The sequence below is a fragment of the Diabrotica undecimpunctata genome, chromosome 9 (assembly GCF_040954645.1).
Source record: "Diabrotica undecimpunctata isolate CICGRU chromosome 9, icDiaUnde3, whole genome shotgun sequence".
Taxonomy (NCBI): Eukaryota; Metazoa; Arthropoda; class Insecta; order Coleoptera; family Chrysomelidae; genus Diabrotica; species Diabrotica undecimpunctata.
The window spans coordinates 87,125,878-87,153,191 of NC_092811.1; the positions used below are offsets into that span (position 1 = coordinate 87,125,878).

The 27,314-nt window shown below is 32.6% G+C and overlaps 1 protein-coding gene across 3 annotated transcripts in view; it reads left to right on the forward strand.

The window, feature by feature from the left end:
- LOC140450229 (uncharacterized) overlaps positions 1-27,314 on the forward strand; it is a 92,938-nt gene that overhangs the window by 52,293 nt on the left and 13,331 nt on the right. For 2 of the 3 annotated variants that reach the window (XM_072543737.1, XM_072543738.1), the window contains exons 3-5: positions 16,330-16,808; positions 19,542-19,765; positions 24,159-24,541. In XM_072543737.1, the coding sequence (XP_072399838.1) occupies positions 16,330-16,808; positions 19,542-19,765; positions 24,159-24,541 (1,086 nt within the window). Of the gene's footprint in view, positions 1-2,511; positions 2,656-16,329; positions 16,809-19,541; positions 19,766-24,158; positions 24,542-27,314 lie in introns of those variants that run through there. The other variant, XM_072543739.1, reaches the window with a different exon arrangement.

Below are 27,314 nucleotides of genomic sequence, written 5' to 3' on the forward strand. Positions count from 1 at the left end.
CCAAAAAATTAGAGGCATTTGAACTGTAGATGTATCGCAGAATCCTGAGAATATCATGGACCGAGAGAGTCACAAATGTCGAGGTCTTGAGAAGAATGAATAAAGAAAAGGAAATCATATTTACGATCAAAAAACGAAAACTGCAATACTTGGGACACATTACAAGAGGCGAAAGATATGAACTGCTTCGAATAATTATGCAAGGGAAAATAGCAGGAAAAAGGTCCATAGGAAGAAGACGAAACTCCTGGCTAAAGAATCTACTGGAATGGTATAGCTGTAGCAGCAACGAATTGTTTCGGTCAGCAGTTTTGAAAATACGTATAGCCCTGATGATCGCCAACCTTCGGAACGAAGATGGCACTTGAAGAAGAAGAAGATAAAATAAAAATAATATCGCTACCTAATTACATGCAAAAATACCAAACTTTACTTATCATCAATATCAAAGTACTAACTCAAAACACAACCGAATAATATCGGTCGATCTGAGAAACAATATAATTACTTTCGGGAGCAAAAATCACACTGCCAGCTGACACGCAAAAACGAACAAGCGAACTGAACCTGAAGCTAAAGGCGCGTACAGACCTACAAACGCATGCGGTGAGCAGCCACGAATACACATACGTGTGCAAATGTGGACGGCGCTTTCGTAACCTCTCGCCGCATGCGTTACTTCTCGCGAATGACTTGAGCACACATGCTGCGAGCCAGAGTGGTGTCGGTTTTTTCGCACACATCAAAGAAACATACGTGTGCGTTCGCGCTCAGTTTAGACGGATAGCGTGGGGATTTGTTACATTTGCAAGACAAGTTCGGATTTATTGAGTTTTATTCATTTTATTGAATTATGTGTAAAATGGAGTGGTCAAATGAACAATGTTTGCAATTAATAGATTTGTATGAAGAAAATCCTATATTATGGGATCCAAAAAGTAGGTTTTATTATTCAAAACCAAAAAAAAAGAAGATGCATGGGAGTCGATTTCAAGAAATCTTGATATAGATTCAGCAGTTGTGAAGAAGAAAATGAGTAGCTTACTTGGGTCTTTTAGGGCTCAAAGGAGCAACTGCAAGAGGTCCGTGGGTACAGGCAAAGGTATTGTGTTTTTACAGTAAGTACAGTGTGTCCCAATTCGGACACTTTTATAGGTTATTTCGGTTGTTATGGAAGATAAAGCATTGCGGTTTTAACGAACTTGTGCTAATTTTTTGTTAAACTTTTAATGCTGCAAACAAAAATGGGCTACCAAGGTTTTTGAGATGTCAGTTGAAAATTAAAATTAGTGTATAAATATACAAATGTGATACAACAATAAATCCCCTGTGGCCAGAAATCTTAATGTTATCAGTAAACGTTCCTTAACAGGTATGGCTTTTGTTAAGACTGTGTTGTTTTTCTTTATTACGGGGCCTATATCATTTAAAAGGCGTTCAAAGTCTTCTACTGACATACGTGTAAAATTTTGAAATTGTCCAGTATTACGTTCTAACGCCAAATCTACTAGTAAATCGGGCTTCATTTGTAGGGTTCTTCTTTTAAATAAATGCGTCGTCCACCATGGCCTATTTTTCCTTTATTTTTTCGTTTTTAATGAACTAATAACCACAAACGCGGCACTAACCATAAGCAGCTCCGACATTTTTTCACGAATGAATGGAGCGCCTTGAGCACGCAAACATATGCGATGATTTCTAATTTCAACGAATGCTCTGAGCGCGAATGGTTTGAGTACGCACGCATATGCGTAGCTTCTCACCGCATGCGTGTGCTAGTCTGTACGCGCCTTAAGATTTGCTGGTAGACTTTATGTGTTGAGACAACCTTATGGTGGGGATAGCATGCAAAGCGCTGTTGACATGCCCTCAGAAAATGTATTGTCTCACTGTGGAACATGTCTTACTGTGGAACATTCTTCCCTAACTGTATTAGGAAAAAAAAACTAAAATGGTAAAATTTAAGGCAAAAATGATAGAAGTCGAAGAAATTTATAGTGGCCAAAGCATTTACTATCAATAGTAGGTCGCTATTCCAGGAAGCAGTAAATAAAGTAGAAGAAGCAGCATTTAATGGTCGATATTCTAAAAAAAAGTGGCATTTAAAGAATGAGAAAATACATGAACTCTCTACCTCACTAAAACGTTGTGTTTAACAAAAACCTATTGAGTTTGCTTGTAAAGTGATTTGGATACGAATTTATTTTATGTGGGTTTTATATGTATAGTCCTCCACATAATATTTTTAAAGATTTTAATTTTATTTAGATCACAGCAAAAAATATAAAACCCAAAGAATAAAAATAAAAGATTTTAACATTTACTGTAACAGTAGCTTCGATTTTACATACAAATATTTAGTACACTCTGTATACATGCAACTATTCTGGTAAAACAAATAAAACGGGATGTCCGTGAAGATCAAGTTTTTAAAAACAAAAACATTGTATCAACATCGTTTTTCTCCATATTTTTTTAAATTTCCTCTTTACTTGCTAGTCTGCACGTCTGTAAAACACGTCTAAATTTTAGTCCCTCATAAGTTACTGATTTGGATAGTTCGAATAGTATTTATGAAGTACCCAAATCATTTTACGAAGTTTCTAAAACATTGGTTATTGATTTTTGTAGCTTATTTTGTCGATACATTTAAAGGTTAGTAACATTACTTTTATTTTTAAATAAGGTTTTACTTAAAATTCTAAAATTAAGAATTATTCCGCATTCTTTTTCGAGTTTTAACACTAAATATTTTACTTTGCTTAAGTTAAATCTGTTAGTTCTGTTTTCTGTATTTGCTTAAAGTTTTCAGTGCCGTTTTATTCTTCTACTTCAGTGACATATCGGAAATATTTGACGTTGGCGATTACCATTGAGAAGACTTCTCGGTCTTCTGCTACAGTGAGTAATTGTCCTACGATATTTGAGTGCATTCACGAATATTTTTTAGCCAAAAAATCCTGTTTTCTTCCTACACCTCTTCGACCTTCTGTTTTGCCTTTAAGAATTAGTTGTAGTATTCTATAGCGATTCCCCCTCAATTTATGTCATATAATATGTCCCAGATAAAACATTTTCCTATGTTTAATAGTCTTAGTAATTCTTTATCTTTTTTGGCACTCCTTACTTAATACTTTTCAGTTACTTTTTCTTTTCATCCAGGATCTTCAACATTTGTGTATGAATCAACATTTCTAATGCTTCAATTTGGTTTATGCTTGATACTTTTGGGATACACACTTTTGTTCCATACAAGAGTAGACTAAACATAGCAATTAATCATTCTTTGTTTTAGTTCTAAACCGAGAAGGTTGCAAAGAATTGTTTTCATTTTCAGAGTTTTGACAAGTGGTTTTAGTCATTGCTATTCGGTGTTTTATTTCTAGATGTGGATCTAGTTGGTCCATTATGAATGTTCCGAAATATGTAATTTTGTCAACTTTTTCAACTAGAGCTCCATTTAATTGAAGTTCGGGATCTGGATGTAAGTTACGGCTTCTTTTTGTCCGTTTTGGATGTTAACGACCATCATGGCAATCTGTATTTTCAAACTGCTGCTCTGAAAAGATTTGTGGTTGTACCGTCCACATCGTAATGTAATCGGTATAAGATATCTTCAGGATTCGAAGATAAAGCCACATTTCGAAAGCCTCAATTTTCTTGCTGTCCACGACTCAACTTCGTAAAACAGTATAGAAAATATATAATATCGTAGTAACCTGATGTTTATGGGTACTGATAAATCATGGCATTTGAATATTTTAGCTATATTTTTAAATGCAGATCTTGCTTTCTCTATCCTACATTTTATTTCTAGGTAATGGTTCCAATTTTCATTGACGTTCGTACCAAGGTAGCTGTATGGTTTTACTCTTTCTACTGGTTGACCATTCACACTGATTCTTTCAATTTGCTGTTCCTTCTTAGAGATCATCATTCATTTTGTTTTCTTAATGTTCAGTAAAAAAGTCCATATCTCCGACTTACTTCTGTTATTATATTCATTAACTCCTGAAGGGCTTTATAACTGTCAGCGAATACCACCGTGCCATCCGCGTATCTGATGTTATTGATACATTCTCCGTTAATTCTAATTCCGGCTTCAACATCCTCTACTGCTTCTTGAACGATTTCCTTAGAGTATATGTTTAACAGCAAGGGTGATAGTATACATCCCTGTGGGACCCCACGTTTGATTTTGATAGCATCGGATTCTGCTGCCTTTGTACGAATAGACGATGTTTGATTCCAGTAAAGATTGCTATAATTCTTAATTCACAGGTGTTTATTCCAATATTTGGTAATACCTCCATCAGCTTGTCGTGTTTTACTGTATCAAACGTTTTATGGTAATCAATGAAGCATACATAAATATCGCAACTCACATCTCTACATCGTTGAAATACCACTTGTATGCTAAAGAGAGTCTCTCTCGTACCAACTGCGTTCCGAAAACCAAACTGTGTACGGCTGATTTTTTCTTGGCCTAGTCTATATATCCTTTGACGTATGAGTTTTAGAAATAACTTTAAAATGTGGCTCATTAAGCTGGTGGTCCGGAAATCATTGTGGGATACGCATTTTGTTTTCTTTGGTAGAGCAATAAACAATAAACGTTGACTTCAGCCTTGATCTTGGTATTACTACGTTTAAGTATATGTTATTGAATATTTTTGTTAGTCGTTGAGTACCGTCGGTGTTAAATAGCTTTATGAGTTCAGCATATGCATTGTCAGGTCCAGGAACTTTGCCATCTTTTAGTTGTGATATTGCTTTTTCCACTTCATCTGATGTAATTGGTAAATGTAGATTACATATGTAGGACGAAGGTTGTTGGACCTATTATCATCAAAGAGTTCTTGTATGTAGAAAATTTCAAAAGCATGTAACTCTGACCACAATAATCTTATATTTTTATTAAATTATTCAACAATTTAACTTAACTATCCTTATTATAAATCAAAATTCAAATGACAGACAAGGAACCATTATTTTTGATTTGCCTAATAATTCCCTGACACGTTGCATCACCGTTTGGACGACCTCGGCGTCAATTTCTCTAATTTTTTTATATATGCGGCGTCTTAACTGTTCCTGATTTTGTACTTCCCATCCGTTATTATAGACTTACCGACTTAATATTGCCCAGGAACTCTTCAATTGGACGAGCTTGAGGTAGGTTGGGGAGATTGTCTGCTTTCGGTACAAAGGTAATGTTGTTAATTTCGTACCAGTCCCTTGTGATCCTCGCGCAATGACATGAAGCAAAATCTGGCCAAAAGACTATTTGACCATTTGCATGATGTGTGTTCACAAACTGAAGCAATTTACAGAGACATCTTTGAATATAAATATTTGCGTTTAAGGCTTCGCCTCGAACAACACCAATGTAGGGCTGTGAGATAATGCCAGCCTCAGAAATTGCACACCATACCAAAATTTTGTCCTCAAATTTTTTCTTACTTTTGAATTTTATTTCATCAGGTACATTTTCGTAATCGTTCGTGTTAAACCCATCGTTACCCTTCATCTCAGAGTTGGACAAAGTAAAATATTTTTCATCGTCCATCACGATCAACTTGTTGACGAAATGCACTCGCCTTAACGCGCGGCAACATCTCGGAATTCTCTCTAATTGATCCTCTGTGTATTTTGGAGCTTTCCTTCTTTTCTGGTAGATAATATTGTTACTCGATAGGGTCCTGTATACTGTAGTCTTTCCAACATGAAATCTTCTGGCCAGTTTTCGCTGTGAGACCCCAATTGTGTTCTTAGCTGCTTCAATCAATCTTGCCTCTCTTTTATGGTTCAAAATCCGCGGTCGGCCACTTTTACGCAAGTTAACACATGGTATCCCTTCTTCACATTCTCTGATTGTGCGATCAATTGTCGATTTGCTTATGTTTTGGTCTCGATAAATATTAACAATATCTCGTTTCGACATTCGCCCAACCATATTATAAACACCCCGACGAATATCAATTTTATAAGACATTTTGCAGAGCACAAACCAAAATATTCTGCTTTTTTTATTAAATGTCAATAACTGATGACATTTCAATTCCATGGCCTTCTTTGTTAAATGCATTTTGCTTCTCAATCAGACCAGGTGAAATTTTTCCCAAAACTTTAGGACCATACGTTATTTCTTAAATTTTATCATGTTGAAATGTATCATGTTTTTGTTCCAACAACTCTATCCCTTCATACTGTGTTTTTAATAAATTTTCTTTGGCCTTTCTTATTTTAGGTTCTTATTTGTCTCTGAATATTTTTGTATATTCTTTTATTCTTTGATTTTCTTCTTTCGTCCACGATTTGCAGTATATTGTAACTCACCCAACTTTCTCTCTTCTCTTTATTGTCTATTAGAGGTTCTTCTTTGATCTTGTTAAAGGTTTCACATGTATTTTGGAGTGATTCTTCTGGATCATATGTTTGCTCCATGTTACTTAGCTTTTCTGAAAGAATCCGTGCGACTGTCTCTTTTATTTCCTTATCTTTTAGTATTCTCATATCACATTTTTTGTTACTATTCTTTTTTGTAACCTTTTTAAATCTAAACCTAAATTTACCCATAACAGGAATATGACGATACGTCAGCACCGGGGTAATTTTTAAGTGATAGGCATCCATTACGGAATCTCTTATCCACCAGGGTGACGGCTAAAGACTAAAAATTTGGTGGTTATTTTAATTCCCATTTTCTATTCTACTTTGTGGATACGATCAAGCAGAAGTTGGAGACCTTCAATGTTTTCTGATAGGATTATCCGCATGCGCACTAGTGTTGCCCAAATGCAAGAACAAGGCGAGACTTAGACAGTCTTGGTCTTGGTCTTGGTCTTGTGCCAATACACCTGGTCTTGGTCTTGGTTTTGGTATTGCACTCCCGGTCTTGGTCTTGGTCTTGGTCTTGCAGCAAGAGTCTTGCAAGTCTTGCAGTTACCCATTAGCCTATTGCTATTAAGTAAACGTTCTTTTAGATCTTAAAACAACGTAACAGAGTAAGTACATTTTAAGCTTAAATTAACATAGCCATAATAAAGACTAACCAAATTAATAAATGTCTAAACAACTGACACCGGGTGGGGTTTGAAGCCACGATCTGTGCCTATGCTCTAACTAACTCAGCTATCTACCAGGCCCCACGGAAGTCAATCTATTTCTTAATAAATGTTTGCATTTACTAAGCTTACATGTGCTAAAACTGGTTAAAACAAAAAAAAACAAATTAATGGCATAAGCATGCTTGTATTTTAAAGAACATTATCTGCCTAGAAAGGGATTGATGGACATGATGGGCAAAAATTCCACATACATGTATCAAGGGCACAGATTTTTTTAGGTGGTAAGATAAAAAACTATAATCCACTTCAAAATAAATGTTTTTACCAATCTTATCTCTACTTTTATATAAAAAACTAACTTGAAGAAATAAAGAACAGTTAAAAAAGCAATGGTAATCAAAAGAAGTTATTTTAAATTAAGGAGATCCTACTTAATAAATACATTAATTTACCAAAATAAAGTAGTAGGCACATAATATATATAATTAGTAATAAAGTAATAAGTATATTTTTTTACATGTCCACTTTTTCTAGCGGTTATTAAAAAGCTTGTGATATCTCCACCAAATTTTGGTTTTTCAGGAAGAAATATTTGTAATTCCTTTTTGTGAAAAGATATTAGATGCTTCCTTAAATCTGACGTGTTTCTGTTGATCATTCTTTTTTCAACCTTTCTATGTAGGCACAATTTACACAAAACAATTTGGGATGCATGAATTATTTCGAAAAACTCATCAAATTTGCTTTTAGATCTTTTAGATCTATAACTCCAATGCTCACTACTCCGACTAGAACTATTTAAATCTTTGTCCCTCATGCCAAATTGTAAACTTGTCACTCCGGGAACAAGAAGGATTAGATGAAAAACAATTATTACATTAGACTCAAAGGAAAGTACTCAATACCCTAAGTATCTAATAACAAACCAAGAATTTATATCGTTACTTCGTTATTCTAAATACTTTGGTCTTTTGTTTACACGGTAGGCGACATTATCTGTTATTAATTTGTCTCGTTACTTTTGAATATTAGCCACGCTCTTTCAGCAAATTTTGTTTAACCGAATGATCTCATCGCATACTCAGCAGAAACAATTTATAGTCTCAGGCCGATAAGATTTGTTTATTTAGATTCCTCCTGACAGGGTGTCCGTAACAATTATATTTTTTATTAGCTAGAGTGACATATTTTAAAAAATATCGATACGACATTACTGTCGTCGTCGCAATGCAAGAAGATTATTTTTATGATTAGAGGCAACTATTCTCAAAATGTGGACAATTAATTTCAGAGCGAAGAAGTCGTCTGTTAAAAAAGAATGTACAAAATATTTTATTTTCATATTGTAATTATGACCTCTGAGCACGTGTCAAATGTGGTTTTTTAATGAATATTTTGATTCGGTATGTATGTTTATGGAATTGTTTGTAATGCGCATAAGTCCAGTTTATCAAATTTTTATTACATATGTTTTTGCGTCTCCTAGAGTCTTTAAGCATATACTCGAACTACTATACTCGCTAAAACCACACTCAGTCCTAACTGCAAGACGCAAGAGTCTCGCAGATTTAGTCTTGTTCTTGCTTAAATCTTGAACGGTCAGTCTTGGTCTTGGTCTTGCTAAAATTAGGCGGTCTTGGTCTTGGTCTTGCAAAAACGCAAGAACAAGACCAAGACTGCAAGACCAAGACCGATTTTAGGCAATACTAATGCGGACGAGTATCGTCCGCATATTTAATTACATTCAATAATACTCCGTTAATTTTTATATCATATTGCTGTCTTCAAGTGTTTTTTTTTTCATAAATTGTCCGAGTAAACATTAAACAGTGTTTAAACTAAACAAAACCTTGTCTGACTCCTCGTTGTATGGAGATTTTGTCGGTGTATTTATCAGCACGTTTTACGATGGTGGTTTGATTCCAGTACAGATTATTAATGCCATAAATATCTTTATTATCTAGTCCTATAATTTTTAGCATCTGCATTAATTTTACACGATGTACTTTAGCGAATGCCTTTTTGGAATTCACGAAGCATGCAAATACATATTTTCTTTGATCACGGTATTTTTGTAATAGAGTATTTGGCGAAAAAAGTGCTCCGATGTGTATTTCTATGCTCGGTTTTATTTGATTTAATAAGATTTAATTAAATTTGATTTTATTATTTAATAATAATTATATATATATATATATATATATATATATATATATATATATATATATATATATATATATATATATATATATATATATATATATATATATATATATATGTTCGGATAAGTTTCCGCGGTCAGATAAATGAAAATTACTGAGTTCTCGGAAAGAACCGCGTTGAGAATTTAAAACTCAAGTTTTAAATTCTCAACGCGGTTCTTCCCGAGAACTCAGTAATTTTCATATATATATATATATATATATATATATATATATATATATATATATATATATATATATATATATATATATATATATATGAGTTTTCCAAAACTATATTTTTAAAAAATATTTATTTAACACAAAATAGTAACAATAGGTTTTACTATGATAAAAGCAGAAACTAGACTAACTTACAAATATGATTTTTATACAGAATGAAATATAATATTAAAAGTACAATGTATAACATTCGGAACGTATGTTGTCCTTCAGTTCACTGGACTTGGGTCATTACCTCATTAAAGCTTAGTTCGTAATTTATGGGTCAATAACTCCTCCTCTCCTAGAACGAAGCCTGTTGTGGAAGTTCGATTGTTTGCGCTTCTTCTTCCTTCTTTGTAGAATTGTTTTTCTTCGTTTTCGCTATTTTCTTTTTGAATAGAACAATAATTGTTATAATTATTCCAACGTACAATAGAGTTGTCCAAATACTTGGAATGTGATACACAGGCGTAGTTTGTAATATGGGTCTTAATTCATGATTTGGAATATCTTTAAGTTTTAATGAATTTTAGCGTTATTTCCATTGGTGCTATTTTAAGAATGTCGAGATTTAATTGTGGTACGTTTATCATCATTGGTTGTCCTGATGTGACATCTTGAAAGGTTAATTCTTTATTCTGGAATATAATGTTACATGGTGTGTTCTCTATGAGATAAATTCCGTTTAGGATTTTTATTTGCGTCTCTTCTGTACATTTAATGAGTATTTTTTCTTCTTTAGGAAAGACAGCTAGATATTGGTTAATTTCTGGGATAATTTCGATATGGTTTAATGGAATTTTTGCTTTTAAGTATTGGCAGTGTGTGGGGATGCCATGAAATAGAATTTCATCTTCACATGAGTGCTCGTGGTTGATTTGGAGATAACCAGGACATTGAAAGATCTTACCATAAGTACAAATGTCATTTAGAGGAATTGTTATTTTTTCGTTTTTTAATAAATATCTTGAGTTTGGTAACATGATAACAAATTCTGACATTCTGACTTACTTTTAGTTGGGATTGGTAATAATTTATAAAGGTCGAAATTAGATTCATAATTAATAGCAATTGAAAGAAAATATTGTATTTGGTTCTTTTCTATTTTACATGTTATTTGTAAAATAGCTTCGAAATCTAAAATGTTTTCATATTTTACTTCAAAGGGTAGTTGTGTTTTATAATGTGATGAAATTTTTTGGAGTTCATTATATAATTCACTAGACTTAATAATGCTAGGATGTAGTGTTTTTAGTTTGCAAAATGTAATAGAATTTTGGACATTTTCCATTGTATTGAGTATTAGGTTGCATGTTATTATAATTTCGTTAAACATGTCTGTAACGCACAAATATTTTAGTGGGGATTGTTTCAGACAATTCTTCTCGTTTTTCGTTAGCTTTTGAGATTACTTTTTCTTTTACGTTTTGTAAAGATTTATTGATATTAGAATAAAGTATTTTCATCTTTTCTTTATGGTTTGAAATATAATTATTTAAAACTTGTTGCTCGATATTGATATCAAAAGGAGAATTATTATCTATATGTCCCGTAATCAGCTCGTATGGTTTCATTTTTGTTACTGAATGGATGCTATTATTATAGGCTAGTAAGGCATAATTTATTTTATGTTCAATATGGTCATTTTTATATTCTTATTGATTATTTAGTAGTCTAACGTGTTCAATGATCGTAGAATGAAATCTCTCGGCAATTCCATTAGACTCTGGATGTTGAGAGCTTATAAAATGTACTTTTTTTTACCTTGTGTAACTCTAACAGTTCTTCGACAACTGAATTTTTTAATTCGGTTCCATTATCAGATATTATTTGTTCTGGTATGCAGTGATGAGTAAAATATCGGATTAATGCATTCGCTACTTCAATGCCTTGAGCTGAATTTATTTTGTATAGTTGACCATATTTAGAAAAAGAATCTATTATAGTTAAAAATTTTGTATTTTCCAACGTAATCGAATCTAGGTGTACAATTTGGAATGGTTTAGTTGCAGTAGGTGTTATATTGAACATGGGTTTGACAGGTTTCCTGTCGTACTTTGTTAATTGGCAAATTTCACAATCATTTATGAAGGTTTGGATAGATGCTCTTTGATTCGGCCAATAATATAAGGACTTTATTCTACTTTCTGTTTCATCTAATCCTCTGTGGTTTTGTTATCCATAGTGATAATTTTTTATTAATTCCTCAATTTCATTTGGTGGGATATCAATTAGCTTCTTGGTGCATTTAATAAGAGATAATTGCGAAGATTTGGAATATTTTTGTATGACGTTACTAAATCTTTCATATATAGGATCTTCGAAGTACAAATGATATTTAACTTTAGGTGCAATATATTCTTTTACAAATTTAACTATGTCGCGTTCAGTGTCATTTTTTGAGAATTGTACAAGAATTCTTTGTTTTTTATCATAAAGTTTTATAATAGATGGTGCTGCTGGTTCGTAATTAACTTGAGAAATGATAATTTGATTCATTCCAGTGTTTACCGAGCTTTCTGATATAGGTATACCTGTAATCGGATTTTCTTTGTTTGTATGGATTGTAACACCGTCGCTATCATAGGAATCATCATTGGCATCTTGGTCATTTATTATTTCATCGGGTTTTCAACAATCAAAGACTCTGAATCTACATTATTTGGGGTTCCTAATAATGTTTTATCAAAATTTTCTATATAGTCGAAGAAATTTGGAGGTGTTTCGGGTTCTATGTCTTGAGTTTCATTTGCATTTAATCGTATTCTTGATAGACAATCACTATTTGTGTTTAGAGCACCTTTTTTATAAACAATCTCATAGTCATACTCTTCGAGTTTTAGTCTCCAGCGAACTAATTTTGAGCTAGGATCTTTTAACGAAAATAGCCGTTGAAGAGGCTTGTGATCTGTCACGAGAGTCACACGACGACCAAAAATGTATGGGCGGAAATATTTAACAGCCCAAACTATAGCGAGGAGTTCCTTTTCGATCGTAGAGTAGTTTATTTCTGAATCATTCAATGTTCTACTCGCATAAGCAATTGGTAGATCAGAACCTATTTTTCCTTTACTTAAAACTGCACCTATTGCAAAGTTACTCGCATCTGTTGTCAGATTAAATGGTTTCGTAAAGTCAGGGTACTGTAAAATAGGTTCATTTGTAAGAAGATCTTTACAAATATTAAAGCATTCAACATAATCTGCGTCTTTAATATTTATTTCGTTATTCTTTTTCAGTCGCATTGTTAAGGGTTTTGTAATTTTTGAAAAATCTTTAATAAATTTCCGATAATATACCAATAGTCCTAGGAATCCTTTTAATTGTTTCGTTTTAGCAGGTATTGGGAAGTCTTTTATAGCCTTTATTTTTTCTGGGTTTGGCTTTACTCCGTCTGGAGTGACAATATGACCTAAGTAGGCCACTTCTTTTTTTAAAAATTCAGATTTGTCCAACTGTATCTTAAAGTTGGATTCACGTAGTCTCTGGAATACTTCTCTTAAATTTATGAGGTGTTCTTGGAGGCTAGTACTAAATATTATGATATCTAGATAGACAAGGCATTTTTCGTCTTAAAAATTCCTAGTGTCCGTTTTCGGTGTTGAAAGCGGTTTTTGGGATGTCTTCTTCTGCCATTTCTATCTGGTGAAACCCAGATTCTAAGTCTAGCGTAGTAAAGTACTGACAACGCCCTAATTTGTCCAAGAGATCAGTAATATTTGGAAGTGGATATCTATCTCCTAAAGTGATAGCATTTAAACGTCGGTAGTCAACTACAACGAGAAATTTAGGTTTGTTGGAGGCATCGAGTTTTTTAGGAACCACCCAAATCGGTGAGGACCATGGAGAATTAGACGGTCTGATGATATTTTGGTCTAAAATGCCTTGAGTTTGATTTTTGGACTTCTTTACGATATATTTCCGGATATCTGTATGATTTAGAATATATTGGAATCTCGTTAGAAGTTTTTATATTATGTTTTATTTTATTAGTGAAAGACAATTGGTTGCCCTCAATATGAAAAATGTCCGAATATTCTCTTATTAGTTTTAAAATGGAATTCCGCTCTTCGGTATTCATATGTTCGGTACGGATTTTCGAAATATCAAATTTAAATTTTTGGTATATATAGAATTAAGATTAGGATGATTTATTTGTTCGTATTCATCGAACTTTTCAACTTCTATTGGTGAACTTAAATCAACTTTAAAATGGGACTTGGATGAGTTCGTAATAGTGCATAGGGCTTCATTATTAACAACTCTTGTAATACATTGGGGAATTTCTAATTTTCCTAATTTTGTATAAGATACAATTTCGCCACCATTTTCTATATTTTTTATGTTTAACCTAATTACTTGTTCGGAACGTGGAGACACCTACTATACAATTCGTGCTGCCAGCAGCCGGTCTATAATAGGAAATTTTAATTGAGCAAGTAAGTGTTTTTAGTAAATTATTTACTAAATCAATATTTGCTTGTAATAATTTTAAATTATCTAATCCTAAAAAGCAATCGAAATAATCGTGAAACTTAAATATATGATAATTTAATTTTAGCGGTATTTTATGCCTAAATATACACGAAGAATGAATTACGGTACAGAAATTTTCCTTGGTCGTTCCAAGAGCAGTAGAAATTTGAAATGGTTTTTTGTATATTGAATTTTTAAAATATTTGTCACCTATTTTTGGTGTAATAAAAGATTTAGTGCTCCCGGTATCTATTAAAACTTTTAAATTATGTTCAGGGAAAATTATGTACGGCAATTCGCATTCTTTGTTAGTTAAGTTTAATAATTCTACATGCTGTGGTTTTCTTCCGAGGCTAGCTCTTCTAAAAAATGGTCTTGGGGTGAACTTTCAGGACAATCTATATTATCTATATTATACAGTTCTTCCGCGATAATATTTTTATTTTGGCTTGCAAAATTATTGGGGTTACGGAAATGAGTCCTATTTTGGAAGTTTTGCGTTGGTCTGTACGTATTATTAGTTGTTGTACTCATTGGAATAGGGTTTGGGAATTTTCTATTCGGATTTGGCTTGAAAGCATCATTGTTTCCATTAAAATTTGAATTTTTGCTTGTACTAGGATTATTTTGGAAAGAAGATTGTCTCATATATTGAGAATTCGGAGGATGTATAGGGTTTTTCTGTGTTGAAAATTGATTCCTTTGTGTGTATTGAATTTGGGGTTGATGTATAATTTGTTGGTTTTGTCGGAAATTGGATTTTGGCCTGGATGAATAATTATTATTTTGATAAAGTTTGGAATTTTTACTGTGAGAAGAATTATTTTGTTCGAGATATATTTGAAAATCGTTTGTCAAAATGCCTAATGCAGAATTTAAATCTGGAGGATTCTTTGTACGCATTAGGGTTCCAAGAGGTTCTTTTAACCCACGTAACAGTACTCTTAATGCTAAATTCCTGAAAAAGCTACCGAGAATATTAATCTCAACCATATGTTCGGTTTTGTAGACAAAACAGATATTTGAAGATTTAATAGGTGTTGAATTCCGTTATAAAAATCGAATGGGGATTCATTGCCTTGTTTCAAATCTGAAATTTCTATGCTTAAAGTATAAATATCTCTTTTATCTGAATACGAATTTATCAAAGCATCTTTTAAATCCTGCCAAGTTCTAAGAATACAAGAAGAAATATTAATTGCGGCTTTGCCTTTTATTTTTGCTATTATACTTGACATCAAATAATCATTTTGAAAATCATTTACATCCGCAGCATTATAAAATTTATTTACAAGTTTTTCGCAAATTTCTAAAAATCTAGGAAGTAATGTATGATTTCCATCAAAATCTGGAATCCTATTCAAGTATTCTTTCTTTAATTGTGGAACTGCCATTTTAAATTTATTATTTAATTTTAATATTTCTGGAATTATTTTATTATTACTATTAAAATATAAATTAGTTAAAATTGTGTCAGAATCTGTATCTGAGTTACTACTCTCTGAATAATCAGTATCTAGTGTTAAATTAGGCTCTCTATATGACATTAATTCACTTACAGTAATGTAGCGATCTTGTCCATGGAATACCTTGCTGTGAAATTGGATCTAGAGACACTTACAATATTCACTTGAAAGTCCCTCCGGTATAGAAGTACGAATCTTCTCGTCAGGTTACTCAATTCGCCCAACTGGAATTCACTTCGCGAATATGGTTCAAATGGTCAAAAAATCGTAGGAACGAACCGAGAGTTATATTCATTAACGCCCGTTTGACCATTCAATCTGACTGCGCCAAATATATTAGAGTTTTCCAAAACTATATTTTTAAAAAATATTTATTTAACACAAAACAGTAACAATAGGTTTTACTATGATAAAAGCAGAAACTAGACTAACTTACAATTTACAAATATGATTTTTATACAGAATGAAATATAATATTAAAAGTACAATGTATAACATTCGGAACGTATGTTGTCTTAATCAGCGTTCTTCAGTTCACTGGACTTGGGTCATTACCTCATTAAAGCTTAGTTCGTAATTTATGGGTCGATAACTTATACTTATACTATATATATATATATATATATATATATATATATATATATATATATATATATATATATATATATATACATTGAGCGTATGTAATATAGGTACATTAATTTCTTACCAATGAATTTTGTAATTGTTTAGTTGTTTTGAGTTAGTTTTTACCCACTCTAATAATCTTGATCATAGCTTGAGCGTAAAATGAAAGGATACCATAACACTTATAGAAAATAAGTAAAAAAATATTCTCTCCTTATGAACATAGTTAATTATAATATTTATGCTTTATTATTTTTTTTTTAGTTTCAAGAGAGCTTTCCGAGGCAAGCAAAGAAAAATTAAGCGAATTTAAATTGGAACTCGCCAGAAAACACGAAAAAAGAAGAGATATTATTTTGGAAAAACGCAAAGAAATGGATGAACTGCGGGCAGAAATAGAAAAACTTAAAACGGAAAATGCGGAATTAAAAGCATCCAGAACCGAAAACTACGTAGAAAATTGTGATGAAGAAATCGAACAATTACGTAAAGAGAACCATGACCTCAAAACTCTTCTTAGTGAAAAATCTTGTATTCTAGCGGAAAGTGAAAAAATTATTGAGAAGAATAGAGAACTACGGATCAGTATTGTTGAGCTACAAGGAGAATTACAAAGACTTAATACAGAAGTATTGAACTTTGAAAAGGAAAGGGAAGACTACAAAGTGCATGTAGTTGCTTTGAAAGATGTTATTGCTGTATCCAAACATATGTTGCAAATTAGGGAATCTCAGCTGAAAGAAGTAAGTATTGTTTTGGCTCCTACTATTTGTGTGTCAAAAGTGAAATCTAACGATTTTAGTTTAAATTATATTATTTTTTTATGTTGACCTCTTCTTTTCTTTTGGCAGTAAATAACCCTGTATGAGTATTTGCCTGCCTGGTTGTTTTTTCATTGAGAGCTCGCTTGTGCCCTTCTTCCCCATTGTCTTACATTCATAGTTTTCATGTCGTCTTCCACGTCATCCAAACATCTCGTTCGATTAATCTCATCGTTAATTCTCTTGAATCTCTTGACTTTCTTGATTCTTTTAATCCTCTTGATCCTCTTGATTCTCTTAATTCCCTTAATACTCTGGATGCTCTTGATTGTCTTGATTCTCTTGATTCCCTTGATTCTCTTGATTCTCTTGATTCTCTTAATTTTCTTGATTCTCTTGATTCTCTTGATCTCTTGATTCTCTTGATTCTCTTGATTCTCTTGATTCTCTTGATTCTCTTGACTTTCTTGATTCTTTTAATCCTCTTGATCCTCTTGATCCTCTTGATTCTCTTAATTCCCTTAATACTCTGGATGCTCTTGATTGTCTTGATTCTCTTGATTCCCTTGATTCTCTTGATTCTCTTAATTCTCCTAATTCTCTTGATTCTCTTGATTCTTTTGATTCTTTTGATTCTCTTGATTCTCTTGATTCTCTTGATTCTCTTGATTCTCTTGATTCTCTTGATTCTCTTGATTCTCTTGATTCTCTTGATTCTCTTGATTCTCTTGATTCTGTTGATTCTCTTGATTCTCTTGATTCTCTTGATTCTCTTGATTCTCTTGATTCTCTTGATTCTCTTGATTCTCTTGATTCTCTTGATTCTCTTGATTCTCTTGATTCTCTTGATTCTGTTGATTCTCTTGATTCTCTTGATTCTCTTGATTCTCTTGATTCTCTTGATTCTCTTGATTCTGTTGATTCTCTTGATTCTCTTGATTCTCTTGATTCTCTTGATTCTTATGATTCTCTTGATTCTCTTGATTCTCTTGATTCTCTTGATTCTCTTGATTCTCTTGATTCTCTTGATTCTCTTGATTCTCTTGATTCTCTTGATTCTCTTGATTCTCTTGATTCTCTTGATTCTCTTGATTCTCGACCACAAATTCCCCAAGAACAATGCGGATTCGTCCCAAGTAGTGGAACACGAGAACATATTTTTAATATTCGTCAAATTATCGAAACATCTTAAGAATTTAACATAGAAACATATTTATGCTTTGTTGACTATTACGAGGCCTTCGATATCGTAAAATGGAATAAAATGTGGCATATATTTAAAGAAATAGGTTCGCCAGAACATCTAATCTATTTATTACAAAAACTATATTTAAATAATACCTATCAATGTAAAAGTTAATAACGTGGTTTAGAAAAACTTCAAATTAAAATCTGGAGTTCAACAGGGGTGCATAATATCCCCTATTCTATTCAATATATATATATATATATATATATATATATATATATATATATATATAGTGAGCATATTATGCGTCAAGTTTTCGAGGAATGGCAAGGTGGAGCAACGACAAAAGGAAAAAAATCAAAAACCTACGTTATGCTGATGACACTGTAATATTGCCGTCATCACCAGAAGAACTGGAACAAATTATGAATAGGCTAGATACGGTGAGTACGAAATAGAGTTTGAAAATAAATATGCAGAAAACCAAAATGATGATCATCGATAGAATCAGAAAGAACCAACCAAAGATAAGAAACATGGTAGGTTATAAAGTGGTCATGCAATTTAATTACTTAGGCTCCATTATTACTAGCAGTGGAGAATGCGAAGACGAGATCTGTCGACGCATCACAATGGCCAGAGCGACAACAGCCAAACTCACAAAAATTTGGAAGAACACTGACATCACAAAAAAACACAAAATTGCCTTATTCGCCTTATTCGAACATTGATATTTCCTATCGCCACCTATGCATCAGAAACTTGGACAATAGAAAAAGGCCGATTTAAAGCGTATAATGGCATTTGAAATGTGGTTCTACCGTAGAATATTGCGCATACCATGGACTGCCCATCGCACAAATAACTCGATTCTAGCAGGACTTAACATAAAAACTATACTAATCACAATTATCAACCAAAATATACTGAGATTTTTGAGCATATATCTAGAAGAAGAGAAGACATGGAACAAATGATAGTTGAAGGTAACATATCGGGTAAAAGATCCAGACGAAGATCTTCTGACTGATGACTGGTTACTTATTCTCCGAAGCAAAACAACACGCACAAGAGAGAGATAATTGGACAGAAATAATCAAACAAATTACATGAAGCCACTACATCCTTACGAAGGAGAAAAGAAATAGGTAGATACATACAAAGAAAATATGGAAGGAGAGGAGGAAGGCAACGACGAAGACGAAGATCAAAGACGAACTGTTTAAAAGATAAAAAAGCTGATATCAAATTATTAGAAGTACCGGGACAATTTTTCATGTTTTATGTACACTATTTTTATTTTTATTCGGTCGAATTTAGATTGCTCAACTTTACATTAAGTTTTCGACTCCACCTCTTGGGATATCTTAATCATCAGGACTTATTCCGGGATCCTAATTATCTGACTTCTTAGTTTACCTTACTATATTTCTCACTACTATTGTATCTATATTGTAAATAATGTAATTTTAGGAACGCTCTACAGAATCTACCTACTTTAATTTTTAAAATAATTTTATTTTTAGCTTAAAGAAAAAGTAGAAAGTATTGAACAAAACCTCGCGTCTAGAGAAGCAACAATTCTCTCTCAGGATTTGAGGGCAGAATATGAAAAGCAAATTGCCAATATGAGAAATCTAAGGCTGCTATATGAAGAAAGACAAAGGCTAGAAAGAAAAGAGAAGGAAGAACTGACATCTCAGCTAGCAGATGTTGCGAAGGATCTTGAACAAGAACAAAAGAAAAATATGTAAGTAATAAGTAGGCACGATATATATATATATATATATATATATATATATATATATATATATATATATATATAGTACGTCCACTCTATCTTTTCCCTTGCGTCATGATTCATTTTCAAACAAGTTAAATCAAAACATGAAATGAAACGTACGTCGATGTGTAGATAATTATCATTGATACCTACCACTGTCAATGTAATAATTACGAAATGGCTATTATCCCGGTGGATATATTTTATAAAGTTAAATTTAGTAAATATATTATTTATCATAATTTTTGTGTATTGGGATTAGTATTCGTCGGGAATGGGATTAATAAAAATTGATGAAAAGAAGATTAAAAAGTAATCTTAATATTATTTGTATAATCTGCCAAAATAATTAATTTTGTATTAATTATTGTCACATAGCAGCAGTGTCGAACGCGGTTACGATTTAGATGGGTGACCGCTACGGAACCACGTAACTGTAGGACACCTCGTGTTGTTGAATTACTTTTTTTTAATTCTTGGTATTATTTTAAGGATTTTTTGGAAAATAATAAGGATTAAAATTAGTTTATTATTTAAAAAAATATATACAAATAAACTGTTTAAAATATATTTATTTAGTTGAAATCGTATAATAGTATAACTTCTTACGTGTGTACTAAGTACACACACTCGTTTTTTTTTATTGTGTTTATTCGTTTTCACTATTGAGGAGATTGATGGACTCAAGATTAAACAGCTTAAACCTTGTACCGATTATTACTAGTATAAACATATATATATATATATATATATATATATATATATATATATATATATATATATATATATATATATATATGTATATATATATAGAACGGTAATAAATAAATTTAAAAAAAGTCACAACAACAAAGTTAATATTCTTAAGAAGATTTAATATTACCTAATGTTGAGAAATACAAAACTATCGAGTGAATTATATAAAAAAACAATTAATATTTTAAAATATATCGCACCTTTACGGAAACAGTGACACAAGTGCAAATTTTTCACAAATTGAGTTATCAACACTACAATCTTACTAATACTCGTCTTTGTCTGGGAACCCAGAAGTCAGAATTGCAACTCTTTCTTTTGTCACTCATGTGACTTTGACCCATTTATGGATTCAATTAAAAGAAAAAGGTATGTTTAGTAGTTATCGTATGTCACTCAATATTGTACTGAAAGACATAGGTTTTAAATGGCTAAAAGATGATCCAAGGCAACGACTGATGAAACAATCTTATATTGCTGTAAAGAGAGCAGAAACTTTAAGATTATATAAAAAATATAAACATGAAGTGCTGGACAAGTTTGTTTTTATAGATGAAACTTGATCTATAGATCTATATGTTGCTTATGGCAAGATGAGTATAAAATATGTGTAAAATCTATTAAAACTGATGGAAAACCGTAATGTATTTATATTCCCCATAATATATAACCGTAATCATATTGAAAACATGAAGGTGTTGAAATAATTTTTTTTTGTAGATATATTATTCTTCATGCTGGTAATGAAAATGGCTTCATTAAGGGTGCACAGGCTATATTTTCCTATAAATCGGCTATGATGGACTACCATGAAGAAATGAAACAAGCTCATTTTTTTATCGTGGTTTAAAAATTAACTATTAAAAAATTTGTCTGAACCATCGCTAATAATTATAATAGATAACGATTATAATTTCATCTTTCCTTGAAGTAGTTAAAGATTGTTTATTTAAAAGGACACTGTGGTAAAGAACATTATTCATTACAACCAATGATGGCTCTTCTTAATTAGGTATTAATTGTGTTCTTATCCACTTAGTAAAAAGTTCGTTGTTCATTTCTCCATGATTATTAGCTACGTTAGATTTTGAACAAAACAATAAATTTGCTCCCGAAACAAATCCTTTGCGTGAACCATAAAGAACAATTACAAAACGTTTACCATCAGAACCTCCTGGTTTTTAGAGACTTTTGGCACTATTCTCTTGCTGTTTTACTTCCTTTGGAGTAAATCCAAGTTTCATCTAAAAAAAAACAACTTCTCTTGTAAATAACTTTCAAGATTTTCCATATATTAACGAAGGAATCTGACTCTTAGAGCTTGCTTAATTAATGCTCGTTAATTGTCATCCTTTTTGCCTTTTTGAATTTAAATCCGATGTCTTTTAACAAACATGTATTGAAACATGTACTAAGCGATGATTTTTTAATAGCCACTACTTCTTTATCGCTAAAGAATTCATTACCGTGTTTTATAGCCAAAAATAAGTAGATAAAAAATTTCATGAAAATTGAAGTACCTACCCAAGTTCTTGTTTATCATAAAATTCACACTGAAGAAATCAATACTTACTCTGTTGGTACATATCATACAACGTATTCCGTACTACCACTTTTGAAGCCTCGGGCATATCAGTAGTCTTACTTTTAAGACGATGTTTATTTTTGCCTGGTTTTGAAAGGACGGGATTGTTTTCTTTCCTTTTTTTATCGAGTATATTGTATGCCGTGATATTTTTAAAACAGCGGCAACTCTCTTAAAAAATAATTATTTAATGGTAACTGATTAACAAACATGCATTTGATATTTTACCTCTTGAACAGATGTAAGAGGCTCCAAAGATCCCCCATTACTTTATTCTAACTCTATATTCTTATAAATTCAACAAAATTTGCTGCGCTTGGGAATTTAGCGTTTTTTTCCAGGCATATTTTAAAAGTAATAATAATACGTAGTAATCTCGAAAATATACAAGTTAGTTTATGTTCTACGGAACTATAGCCAGACTCATGTAGTATAACGACAATTTGTAGATTAGAAAATATTACTTTTCTCATTAGCTTAAAAATAAATACTTACCGGAAGTAATCAAATTAAGAGAGTAACAGTTAGTCGTTCCATCAACAATTGTGCTTGAAAACATATAATTGAAATGACATACCCAAAGACTACAAGTTAAATAATTTGAAAAACCAAAAATAAATAAATTCAAATAAATCAACAAACACGACATATGAGCTAATGTCACTGTCAATGAAAATTATAAACGTCAAAATTTACAGGAACCAAGGTATCAAAGACATGCCATATTGTTGATCCTTCTTAAACTTATTGTGATTTTTATGGACGTACGGCTTAATTTTGCAGTACTAGTTTCTGTGAGTAAAAAAGAGACCTAGTATAAAAAGTAGTTCGTGAATAATTTCATGCATGGGAAAAGATAGAGTGGACGCACGATATATATATATATATATATATATATATATATATATATATATATATATATATATATCATCTATCAGCCAATCGCTTCCACTGCTGGACATAGGCCTCAATCAGCTCTTTCCAGTGTTTTCTACACTGGGCCGCTTGTAGCCAGTTTTCCGCCACACGTTTTATATCATGTATGTATATGTGTGTGTGTATATATATATATATATATATATATATATATATATATATATATATATATATCCTACTAACATTGCGGACTCTACATTAAGGTTTTGACCATACACAACGAACTCAAGCGATTTACGGATTTAATATACGTATACTGAGTTCGTAATGTTTTTCATGTATCTCTTAATTGATTGTCATTTTCGACCAAAATTTTGTTGAATGAGAAACTAGAGACCTTTACCTACTGCATACATCTATTGCAATGATTGTGGGTATCATAGAATAGTTGCAAACCTTCCAAAAAATGAGTACTTAGTCCTTAGTCAGCCATTTGCCGTTAGATACCGCTTTTATGAGTATACTTAATGTGTATATCATTCATGTATAAAACCATATTATATTATGGACACGGCTCAGCAGGCAACACAGTTGCTCGAATATCGCATCATTCCATTCGGCACAAATTGCAGAATAAGCTTGTTTGCTATCATTTGGTGATGTTATCGTTAATTTTTATGTGTTGAAAATGTATTCGTATGCAGTAGGTATATTTATTAGTAATAAACGAAGATATTTTGTTTCAGATAAATTTCTTCTACACCTTTTAAATTTTTCATAAAAACCACATATTTCTATTTATATCAATCCAATGCATATTATATGACAATGCAGTGAGATTGCCATTAGAGGAAGTTTATGCTACATCACAGTCCGGCTGTGTGCAGAATGTACAAAACGGTAGACAAATGAAATAAATTTGTGAATGGATGTAAAAATATTTTAAGTAACCGCTTACCATTACACACCTACCCTATACACTATGTAAGCTAGCATAATTGATATATATAGCACAACTTATGTGGTATGCCTATTTGGCACTCTTTTGAATTACTTACTTTTGCATAGTATCATTGTTACCATCCTTATTATCTCGATGTTGATATTATATTTTAATATAAGTAACTCTTTTGTTATTTTCAGAGAACTCGAATCAAGATTATCCGAATTACAACATGATAATTCCAAAAAATACGATGAAATAAAAAATTTAGAATCAAATTTTGGACTATCTAAAGCAGAAAGTCGCCAATATCAGGCAGAACTTGCAGTCATTAACCAGCTCTTCTCAGAAACGTTGCTTAAATATAATGCTTCTCAAGACATAGACTTAGATAAACTACAGAAACACCTAGAGGAAAACCATGGACTTTTGAAAGATATTGTGGTCAATGAAGTATCATCTGAGGTGTCTTCTGCATTGCCAAAAGTTTTACTTGAGTTAATAAACCAACTTCAAGAAACTGAAGAGAAGGTTCATGCAGAATCTTCTTCTGAGCATCAACTATTATCTGATGATGAGCCAGGTAACAATATTAATAGATTAACGGTTTAGAAACACATTGCTGGATCAAAACCGCGTTAACTTGATTTTTGTAATTACAGACAAGAGAGCAGCGGTGCATTTATTTCCAGAGAATATTAATGTACACTATACATTGTTATGTTTATTTTAATTTATTTATAGTTTTCTAACACTGAAACACAATTAATTTATAATTACATTTAACACATTTATTTACTTAACCATATAAATTTATATTTTTGACTCACTACCACAATTTAATTTATTTTTAAATATATATTCGCTTCAGCCGTTCCAAAACTCCATCGCAGTTTTTCGGCGGCATTAGGTCTTGCTCAAATATCGCGTAACATGATCGGAATGTTCCCAGAAGCCAATTGAATTTTCGCATCAAACGTCTGCATGTTAGATCAGAGGCGTAGTAAGGGCTTGGCGTGTTATAACCTCCTCCTTAAGAGATGGTCCCCGGAACCTGGTCGGGACTGGAACTGGTTTTCTCTGGTTGAAAGGGGACGGATTTCACTCCGAACCTGTAACCATGCGGATTGCAACAGACTAATACGTAGACATCGGTGTCTTAAGATTTTTTCTAACATATTTCAAGCAATCCTCTAATCCAATTGGCGATATTCCAGCTTTGGCATGACTAACTTTTGGACTTTGGACTCCAGCACAGTTGGCATTAAGCTTTGCAACTCGATCAAACTTCCTTCGAAAGTTGGATGCCAACCCTTGTGCGTCTTTAATACTGGCCGGAACAATCCAGTTAGTAGTCATCTGGAAGTGCGAATAGATCTTACTTTTTTTCTTTAGTGGTAACATCATGTCTTGATTTACTGGTACCTTCATATACCCCTCCCCCCCTAATAATTCCTCAATGTGATGCCAGGTACATCCTGACATGGTTTACTTCCACTTCTTCATCTACATATATTTTGTGGTCTCCTTCGAATGGCGCAAGCTGGTTACGATGTACTATCATCGGTTTTCCCATCGAAAGTTTGCTCATTCGGTAGATGACATCATTAATCTTTTCTCTATTTATTTTTGTGAGAAAAATTCTTGGAAAAATTTTTCGTCGAAGGTACAACTTTGAACTATATCAGTTCCCAGAAAACTTTCAGATCTACTGGACTACTACATAAGCAAAGAAGTGTCCAGAAACATCTGTCTAATAGAATCCAGCTATGATCTCTCATCAGATCATACACCGGTTATTATGAGCCTGAGTATATAGCCTGAATATGAGCCACAGTTATAAACAACAACTTCCTCGACTCAGGTCAAAAAACACCAACTGGGCAGATTTTCAATCCTACCTAGAAGAAAACACCAATCTTAATCTGTGGATCAAATCTACACATAACATAGATACAGTAGCTCAATACTTCACCACACTTGTGCAAAAAGCGGCATGGCAATCTACACCACGAACTGAACTCAAACCAACACATACCACAAATATTCCCCTGCACATTCGGCAACTCATTGCTGAAAAACGTCGTCCAAGGAGAACCTGGTTAAGATCTAGAAACAACATAGATCTACATACATTCAATAGACTACGTAGGCAACTTGGAGTAGCCATCAAAGTCGCAAACAACGAAACCTTCGAACATTACATTACAAACCTTACAGAAAATGACCAGACGTTATGGAAGGCGACTAAGAAACTTAAGAAACCATACACAACTATCCCTCCCATCCGTAAACCAAATGGAGAATGGGCCTGTTCCAACAAAGAAAAGCGGACGTCTTTGCTGAACATTTTAAAAACATATTTCAAACAGAGCCAGCAGACCCTGATGAAGAAGTGGAAGAACTAATTAGCGTAGCATGTCAAATGTCCCTCCCAATTAAAAGTTTTACTCCTATAGAAGTCAAGAAAGAAATAAACAAACTTAACTTACGAAAGGCCCCAGGTTATGATTTAATCTCGGCACAAGTATTAAAACAACTTCCTCGCGAGACCATTACTTTGCTAACAGTTATATTTAACCGCATGCTAAGCTTATCATACTTTATAAAAATATGGAAATTTGCTAAAGTCATTATGATCCTTAAGCCAGGAAAAGAGCCCAATGAAGTAACATCTTAGCCTACTCCCATCAGCCTACTCCCAACCGTAAGCAAAGTTTTTGAAAGATTGCTGCTACAAAGGATATACGCAGATTATGAATTCCTAACATTACTTCCAAAACATCAGATTTGGTTTTCGGGAAAATCAGTCCATTACCCAACAAGTACATCGAATTATGGTGTATGGAAATATCTAAAAGGGCTTGAAGAAAAGAAATACTGCAGCGCTGTATTTCTAGACATCTCACAAGCGTTTGACAAAGTTTGGCACAGAGGTCTGCTTTACAAAGTAAAAATAGCACTATCCAGTAACTATTTCCTCCTACGTAAATCCTACATATTAAATAGATATTTCTCTGTAAAATTCAAAGACCAACAACCAACCTCTGTCCTACCAACTTCGGAGTCCCTCAGGGTAGTGTTCTAGGGCCGCTGCTTTTATCGCTCTACACAGCCGATATACCAGAGACTAATAATACTACAATCGCCTCCTTTGCTGACGACGTAACAATACTAGCTGTAAATGAAGATCCCATACAAGCCTCACAAAACCTGCAAAATCATCTGAACATACTCAGTGATTGATATACGAAATGGAGAACAAAATTAAATAAAACAAAATCAATTCAAATAACATTTACCAACCGTCTCAACATATGCCCACCTGTAAGAATGAAAAATATAAGGATACCAAC